The following is a 9,404-nucleotide window of genomic DNA, read 5'->3' on the forward strand; positions in this document are numbered from 1 at the left end:
TTGAACGGTGACGGTTCTCTGTTAAACAGAACGAAAAATCAACACAACGAAATGCGATTATGACGTCATACACGGCTATGGCAGACGGGCATTTACAGCATAACATTAACAGAACTCAAGATATTCGTAACTTAGCACAAACAATATTAATCCTAATTAAATGGCTTTTTACTTTTATATTGACGACAAGGAAATATAGCCACAATAAATGTACGTACCAACTTGTTAGGGATCCAGGATTAACTTGGATATAATCAGTCACGGCTAGGTTTCAATTGCAATTTAAAGTTTGTAATCAATTACTAAACAAACAATAAACGTAATATTATTAACTTCTTACAAATTCTAAGCTCAATACGACTTGTCAATACAACGAACTAGTACAGAAAAACCCAATTTACAGTCAGCAACTAAAAGTTAAGAACTTGCGCCATGTGCTTTTTGCTAGCAACATTTGAGAAACTAGATGAGAAAAACCGAAACATTGTGACGTCATCAACATAGAAATTAAACAACGTTTCTCGCTGTAACATTCCCGGCCCCGATGTGCGTATCCGAACTAGAGCACATCTTAACCCAATTACTAAACAGCGAAAACAACAAGGAACAGGCGTATTTACAATTTACATAGCAACGCAGAAATCGCGACGCTACGCAGCGGAAATGAGGCACAATTTAGCAATTGGCCTTTTAAGTGTCCCATTTTTGGTTTTCACCAACACACTCCGAACCGATCCCTTTTTGTCGGGATAGGTTTCCACGACTCTCCCAGAGAGCCATTGGCCCCGCGGAACCGAGTTGTCCGCAAGGAGAACGAGATCATCGCGCACGAAGTTGCGCTCCTGGACAGTCCATTTTTGCCGCATTTGCAATGTCGGTAAGTACTCGGCAACCCATCTCAGCCAGAATTGATTTGCCAGGTATTGCACCTGGCGCCATCGCCGCCTCACGTAGTTGTCCTTCTCATCGAAGACGCCTGGAGGCAGCGTATCGCAGCGACCGAGCAACACCAAATGATTCGGCGTTAGCGGCTCGTCGCTTTCCGGATCCATCGTGACTGGTGTAAGCGGGCGCGAGTTTAGAATCGCTTCTACTTCCACCATAAACGTGTTGAGGGTCTCGTCACCAGGCTGTTGGCCAGCCATCAAAACATTCAGAATCTTGCGCACTGAGCGAATTTGCCTTTCCCAGACACCGCCCATGTGACTGGCGGCGGGCGGGTTGAATGCCCATTCGACGTTGCTCTGTCGCAGATTGTCAATTATCTGAGATTGATTCCAGTCCTGCAATGATTTGCGGAGAACGCGCTCGGCCCCCACGAAGTTGGTTCCGTTGTCGCTAAAAATCTTTTTGGGTTTACCTCGGCGACCGATAAATCTGCGAAGCGCGTCAATAAACGAGTCAGTTGTCATTGAGTGTGCGATCTCAATATGAACCGCACGTATCGTTAAGCAAGTAAACAAGCACCCGTAGCGTTTGACTTCGCTACGGCCTTGTTTAACCATGAGCGGACCAAAATAGTCGACGCCCACAAATGAAAATGGCGGATGGTGAGGCGTAATGCGCTCACGCGGTAAATCGGCCATCTTCTGTTGTCCGCTGGGCGCATTTCGTCGGCGGCAGAAAATGCATTTTCCAAGCACTCGTCGTACAGCAACTCCTCCGCGAACGACCCAGTATCTTTGGCGCAGCAAGTTCCATGTTAGGCCCATGCCAGAGTGGCGAACTGTTTGGTGGTGATCCTCAATAATCAAGTCCGTTACGTGGTGTTTGTGTGGCAGTATCACAGGATGCTTCAGATCGTATGACACCGGAGCGTAATTAAGGCGCCCTCCAACGCGCAAAACGCCTTCGACCAACATCGGGTTCAGTTTTTGCAAGGTCATTTTCTTTAGCGCGCGCTTACCAGCGCCGCGCTCTTTTTGACACTGTGACAAAACCCGGATTTCTTCTGGGAAGTTTTGTTTTTGCACGTACTTGATCACTGCGCGTTCGGCAGTCTTAAGTTCAGGTACAGTCAACAATGATGCAAACTTCGATTTCTTATTTCGTATGTAATTTACGAAACGCAGCAACCAAGCTACAGCCTTTTTCAACCTCGTCCATGACGAGTAACGATGTAGCAGCGTATCTAAACAGTTGGGATTGTGTGAAACGAAGTGGACTTTCACATCTGACGGTGGCTTCTTCACAAATTCGTCAGGTAGTTCGTCGGCGTATAGCGGACTAGACGGCCACTGGGTTTCATCCTGATACAGAAACGGCGGACCTTTGAACCAGCGGTCTCTTTCCATGAGGGCCTTAACACTCAACCCCCGGGACGCGTCATCGGCTGGATTGAGCTTTGTTGGCACGTGTCTCCATTGCAATGCATCCGAACCCTCGTCTATCTTCGTGAGCCGATTCGCTACAAAGGTAGGGAAACGCTTCGTTTTGTTGTTGATGCACCGCAAAACTGACGTTGAGTCGGTCCAAAACACAGACTTTTGAATTTTCAGATTCAATTCCTTTCGTAAAACCTGGTCCATTTTCACAGCAAGAGTAGCTGCAGTCAACTCCAGCCTCGGTATTGAAACGGTTTTCAGTGGAGCTAGGCGTGCTTTAGCGAACAGAATAGTGCAGTGTACTCTTTCTTCGTAGTCAACGACTCTTAAATACGACACTGTTCCATAACCGTATGATGAAGCATCCGCGAAATGGTGTAAGTCGTAGCACTTAATTGTTTCGACGTCGTTTGGTTTCAAACATCTGGGAATTTGTACGCTGGATAAATTTGGCAACTCAGAGACCCACTGGTGCCACGCACTAGCAATGTCGTCCGGCACTTCTTCGTCCCATCCCAGCTTTTGCTTACACAGCTCTTGCAGCAGCATTCTGGCCTGCAACACCACAGGTGCCACAAATCCCATAGGATCAAACAGGGAACTGGTAACAGACAATATACCCCTTCTCGTGACAGGTTTTTGCTTTAAATTAACGTCAAACTGGAAGGCATCAGACCGAAAATTCCAGCTTACTCCAAGTACTCTTTCCACTTCGGCGTTTAACGGAAACGACGACTTAGCTGTGTCGCCTACTGGAACGGCGTCCAAAATCTCTTCGCAATTGCTTAACCATTTTCGTAAATTAAAACCACCGCGCTGAAGCAATTCGCGTAGTTCTTTGATTAGTTTTGTTGCCTCATTAGGAGTTGCAACAGACTTTAGGCAGTCGTCGACATAGAAGTTTTCATGGACTGTTGCAACAGTTTCAGGGGCGAAATCCTTGCTATTATCGTCTGCGGTCCGTCGAAGACAGAAACTAGCGCAGCATGGCGACGACGTTGCGCCAAACAGGTGAACCAACATTTGGTAGTCAACAGGCTCTTTAGTCGTATCGCCGTCTGGCCACCAAACAAACCGTAAGCAGTTGATGTCCACTGGATCGACCCTCACTTGGTGGAACATCGCTTCTACGTCAGCAACTAATGCAATTTTCTCTTGGCGGAATCTTAGCAGCACACCTACGAGGCCGTTCATTAAATCGGGTCCTTGTAGCAGTTGATCATTCAATGACGTGTTGCGGTACTTTGCAGCGCAATCGAACACTACCCTCACCTTTCCCGGTTTTTGCGGATGGAGAACGGGGTGATGCGGCAGGTACCATACTTGGTCATTCACAGGCTCCTTATCGACACGGCGAGCGTAGCCATTGCGCACATACGCTTCGATTGTCTCCTTGTATTTCCTGCAAAGGGAGTCGTCTTTGCTCAAACGGCGCTTTAGGTATCCTAGTCTTTGCATCGCTTGTATGCGGTTGTTCGGCAGGTTCGGTGAGCCTGCGCGCCATGGCAACCGCAACTGGTAGTGACGGTCCTTCAGTTTTACCGAGTCATTCATCAGCTTGAGAGCGTACTTGTCGTCCTTAGACATCCCTACGCCGGGAATCAAACTGGAATCCTTGAACTCCGTTTCCCACATCTTCTTGACTTGCTCGTGCAGCAAATCGCATGACAAATTTACGTGGTTGACTTTAACGTGATGCACACCGAGATCACTGGACTGAGACGAAGCGGGACCAAACAGTGACCAACCGAGCACCGTCTTTATAGCGCTTGGCTCACCTCGTTTCCCTCTTCGGTCCTCTTCGACCCAAAACACCTCGGGCACGTCTAAACCAATTAGAAGTAGCACTTCGTCGTTAGATGCTTTCGCAAATTCTATCCCCTTTAAGTGTGACCATTTTTTATCGCATCTGTTGGGCGCAACAGGTAGACTTTCAACTGTAATCACACAAGGCAAGTTGACAGTATTTTCTCCGTCTATGGACTTGACGGCTAGCTTGACGACTGCACCATCCTTTGACATAGACCTTCCGTTTACAGTAGAAAGCGAGTACTCGATTTCCTCGCCGTTTATTTCAAGTAGCTCGAGAAGACGCCTGTCGCACATCGTGGAGTTAGAACCAGAGTCCACAAAGGCATACGTCTCGGTCTCGTGCCCATTATTGCCTACTACTTTTACAGGAACAATATTCATATACACCCGTTGACCAACCTGTGGACGTACTGACGCCTTGGCGGCACACGATGTTGAAGTGACGGCCGGCTTTTCACCGTCTTCCCTTGGCGGTTCTACTGGCCTCTGGTTCTGATTGTTCCTCGGTGGAAAGCTGGCGTTTTTGATGTAATCGCGATGCAAGAGCGTGTGGTGCTTGCGACGACATCCTTCCACTGAGCATGAACCCTCCTTATTACAACCTCTTGCAATGTGACCTCGACAAAAACAGTTGTCACAAAGCCTTGCTCGTCGCAATACATTTAGGCGTTCATTCAATGGCATTCGTTTAAAGTCGTAGCAACGTACTAACTCATGTGCGCGATTACATACAGGACAGTAGTCACCTGGCTTTCCCATTCGACCAGGTTGTCTCTCACCCAGTTTTGTGGTGGTGACGCTGGTGGCGTGTGCCGTCGCTCGAAGAGCTCTCGTCTGGGGCTTCACTGCGGCGCTTCTCTGTGGAGCATGCTCTCTTTTTTCACTCATCATTCTACTAAACAGCGTGTGCGAAATCGACGCTTCATTCTGCACAAACTCCACTAAATGCTGAAACTGCGGCTCGGTACCGCCAAGCTCGATTTTTCCGGCGTGTCTTTTCCATCGTTGCTGCATGCTAAATGGCAAACGTTTAGCAATACTGAGCAAATGTTCGAAGTTATTTATGTCAGCAAAGTAACCTAAATGAGACAGTGTCACATTACATTCCTCCAAATTACGTGCAAGCTTCTGTAACCCATCAATATCGTCAGGCTTCAAACTTGGACCAACTGTTAATCGTTCAACGTAGGTACGGGCAATGATAAATGGGCGACCATAATTATCGTGTAACACTTGTCGAGCCTTTTTGTACCCAGTACTGGCATCGAGTACAGAACAGAACGATATTAGGCGTTTAGCTTCGCCAGTGCAAAACTGTATAAGGTAGCTTAATTTCTTTCCATCAGTCATGGCGCGACTGGCGATATGTTCGTCAAAGGTCGTAATAAATCGTGTATATTGTAGAGGATTTCCATCAAAATTTAACAAGTCTGGCTTTGGCAAATCCATACCATCTTGGAGAAGAGAAGCAAAATGCATAAATTCACTAACCTGCGGCTTCTGTTCAGCCGTACTGGTAGACACAGGGTTAGGCGACGCTTGGCATATACCCTGAGGACGCGACAGTTCCTCCCAACTTGCTTGTGGTTCTCGTTGCGATGGCACGACGTTATTTGACTCCGGACTTGTTTTTACAGGAACTCCCATATCAGCTTCCACTTGGGAGCACGGGGAAACATCTGTCGCAAATCGGACGGTATCCCGATGACGAGACACGTGTGAACCTGTGACCGATCGCGCCTCCCAAATATCGGCTTCAACCGTCGCGACTTGCAGCTCGTGGTCTGCCCTTAGGAGTTCAAGTTGTCTTTCTTTTCCTTTTTTCAGTTGCTCGAGTTCATCTTCCCTTTGTCGTTTCATTTGTTCAAGTTCAGCTTCTCTTTTCTGCTCTTCCTCCAACTGCTTTCTTCTAAGCGCTGCCTTTTCTTTGCGAACAGCAGCTTCAGTGCGTTTGGTGCTAGACCTGGAACTAGCATGGGACATATGCGTTGTGGGCCTAGATGACCTTGAAGAATGACTGTGGTTAGACTTGTGACTGTGCACCTCCTCTCTATCTTTAACTTTAGAAAACCACTGCTTAATACGCTCGTCAAATTCTTCTTTTCCACTCTTCATGCTGGACAGTTCTTTCTTAGCGCATTCTTTATGTTTCTTATTTTTTGTGGCATTAACATAAGCGTAATGTGATTCCAGATACTCTTCGTACAACTCAGCAATTAACGACAGCTTTTTGTTTAACTGGTCGACCTTATTAAAGTCAACCATTAATTCCTCGGCTTCTTTGTACGATAAATTAAGCTGCTTGACGATTTCATTAAGCGTTGCCTTATTTACAACCATGTTGAAACAGTCAGTTAAACTTCAATGTTCTCACGTTAGTCCTCCAGAAAAGTTGAGAACTTCAATGTTCTCACGTTAGTCCTCCAGAAAAGTTGAGAACTTCAATGTTCTCACGTTAGTCCTCCAGAAAAGTTGAGAACTTCAATGTAACGGTCGTGGCTGCACCTAAGCGACCTATGTAGCCTGGCCTACATCAACCGTTGCATGGGTGTTTTTTGTTGGAACGCGTCCCCGCCAGCACTGCCTATAGTTGCCACACAGTCTTGAACGGTGACGGTTCTCTGTTAAACAGAACGAAAAATCAACACAACGAAATGCGATTATGACGTCATACACGGCTATGGCAGACGGGCATTTACAGCATAACATTAACAGAACTCAAGATATTCGTAACTTAGCACAAACAATATTAATCCTAATTAAATGGCTTTTTACTTTTATATTGACGACAAGGAAATATAGCCACAATAAATGTACGTACCAACTTGTTAGGGATCCAGGATTAACTTGGATATAATCAGTCACGGCTAGGTTTCAATTGCAATTTAAAGTTTGTAATCAATTACTAAACAAACAATAAACGTAATATTATTAACTTCTTACAAATTCTAAGCTCAATACGACTTGTCAATACAACGAACTAGTACAGAAAAACCCAATTTACAGTCAGCAACTAAAAGTTAAGAACTTGCGCCATGTGCTTTTTGCTAGCAACATTTGAGAAACTAGATGAGAAAAACCGAAACATTGTGACGTCATCAACATAGAAATTAAACAACGTTTCTCGCTGTAACAACCACTGTTCTACATTAAAAGTGTAAGCACGTGTGTTTTTATGCGACTGAGAAACCAACAAAACGCAAAACTGATAGTTAACACTTCTAGGTATCGGCTTAAAAGCATCGAAGTATTTGAAAAAATATACGTAAACTAGATGTCAGATCACAGCAGGGCTGCTGAGTCGGACTCGGGACTCGAGTAAGACCAGGTAAAACTACCCGAGTATGCGCAGCACCAAATTTCGAAACTGATAAGGCAGCAAACTGATGGAATGACCCTAGAGTGGATTACGGAATATCCACCTTAATTTAGGCAGACATTTTATTGCTTTCTCGCAGTAGCAACAACGAGTTTGCTGTAAGCAAGGTACAACGCGGTAAGCATTTTCGCAATAGCAGCGATAAAACTACTGGTATATGTTTCTACCATAGACGCTTTGGAGCAGACGCACGTCAATGCAGCCCACCATGTTCTTTTCAGGGAAACGACAAGGCCGGCTGCCTGTGATAGCGAAGACAGCCGGCAATACTTTCAGTCTATTTTTTCTTTGGGACCGGGTTTCTGGTCGTAACTTTTTAGTGGACATTGGAGCTCAAGTAAGTGCCCTTCCACCTACCGGTCTCGAACGACGCACAAACCCGAAGGGTTCCGTTCTTAAGGCTGCAAATGGTAGTTTAACCGCCACTTACGGTTACAAAATGGTTACACTCCACATCCCGGCTGGAGTTTTTAAATGGAGGTTTGTGTTGGCAGACGTTTCACGCCCACTGCTCGGTGCAGACTTTCTTCGCGCTAACCGCTTGTTAGTCGATATTGAAAGGAAACGTATTGTACACGTCTGGCTGGTTGTACCGTATTTTCTAAAATAGACTTAATACGAGGCTATCGTCAAGTTCCAGTTGCTGAAACAGACATCGCAAAGACTGCTGTCATCACGCCATTTGGTCTCTTCGAGTTTCTTCGAACTCCGTTTGGGTTGAAGAATGCTGCGCAAACTTTTCAGAGGATGATGGACTCGATTTGTCAAGGTTTGCACTTTATTTATGTTTACCTCGATGACATTCTAGTTGCTAGTCCAATCAAGGCTGCTCATATGCAACACTTAACGCAGCTTTTTCAGCGGCTTTCAGACCACAGTCTTGTTCTGAACCTGCAAAAGTGCGAGTTCGGTAAAGAAAGACTGGAGTTCCTTGGTCATTTCGTTAACCAGCACGGAGTCAAACCTCTGCCTTCGAAAGTTGACGCAAGCAAAAACTTTCCTGTGCCACAAACCGTCAAGGGTTTACAGGAGTTTTGCGGTATGATAAACTTCTTTCACAGGTTTATTGCAAATGTCGCAGACATTATGAAGCCCCTGTATGGTTCTTTATCCAGCAAGCCGAGGTCACTCATTTGGACTCGCGTTCTTCAGGAAGCTTTCGACAAAGCAAAGAATGCACTCTTAACGCAACACTTTTGCATCACCCGGAGTCAGCAACGCCAACTCTCCTATATTTCCTAGTTTACCACCGATGTTCACATCAGCGGCAAGTCAAATACAGTTGCTGATGCGCTATCGAGGTCATTTCGTCCATTCCTTTTTATATTTAGCTGTATTTATTTGTATATATGTTGATAAAAATAAATTTATGGAATATTGATACTTAAAACAAAATACTAAGATGCTTATGTTTATATGTTAACATTAAAAACACTAAGATAAAATGTGATTTGGGACATGCACTCTACATTCAGCCAATGCTTATCAACATAGAATGACAAGGCTATCAAATTTTGACTAGTGTTTGGAATTTGCATGTTACGGATACATATTCACCACTTAATTTAAACTGTGTTCAGACTGTTTATTGCAACAGTCAATTTATTCACAATGTTTACAGAGCAAGTATCCTTTTTAAACTGAGCATATTGCTTTGTTGGTTTAGTGAGTTTATGACACACCAAACTACCTTGGGCGGCAGTTGTTGCTTTTATTTAGTTTTTTCTGCGTGCTTTGGTAATATCAGGTATACATTTTTGATGCAAAATTGTATTTGAATTTTAGCGTAGAGAGTTCGTAGGGAGGTGTAAGAAGGCTGCTGGATCTGTAGACGAGAGCCGACGGCTGCCTAAGTCACTTAAAAGTTCTTAATCCGACTCCAAAGGAGC

At 45.1% G+C, this 9,404-nt stretch overlaps 1 protein-coding gene across 1 annotated transcript; it reads right to left on the reverse strand.

Annotated features, from left to right (window-relative positions):
- Nucleotides 1-650: 650 nt before the first annotated feature.
- LOC146162697 (uncharacterized) lies at nucleotides 651-6,476 on the reverse strand. Its single transcript, XM_083385272.1, has 2 exons — nucleotides 4,263-6,476; nucleotides 651-4,121 (listed from the first exon to the last, which is right to left on the reverse strand). The coding sequence occupies exons 1-2, from the start codon at nucleotides 6,474-6,476 to the stop codon at nucleotides 651-653; spliced, it is 5,685 nt and encodes a 1,894-aa protein (XP_083241398.1).
- Nucleotides 6,477-9,404: the final 2,928 nt, after the last annotated feature.

This window comes from Ascidiella aspersa, chromosome 3, assembly GCF_963924565.1.
Source record: "Ascidiella aspersa chromosome 3, kaAscAspe10.2, whole genome shotgun sequence".
NCBI classification, from domain to species: domain Eukaryota; kingdom Metazoa; phylum Chordata; class Ascidiacea; order Phlebobranchia; family Ascidiidae; genus Ascidiella; species Ascidiella aspersa.

Coding starts and splice junctions, on each gene's coding strand:
- LOC146162697 (XM_083385272.1), bottom strand. CDS start 6,476: ATGGTTGTAAATAAGGCAACGCTTAATGAAATCGTCAAGCAGCTTAAT. Junction 4,122..4,262: donor ACTTGCCTTGTGTGATTACA/GTTGAAAGTCTA, acceptor TGGGTCGAAGAG/GACCGAAGAGGGAAACGAGG.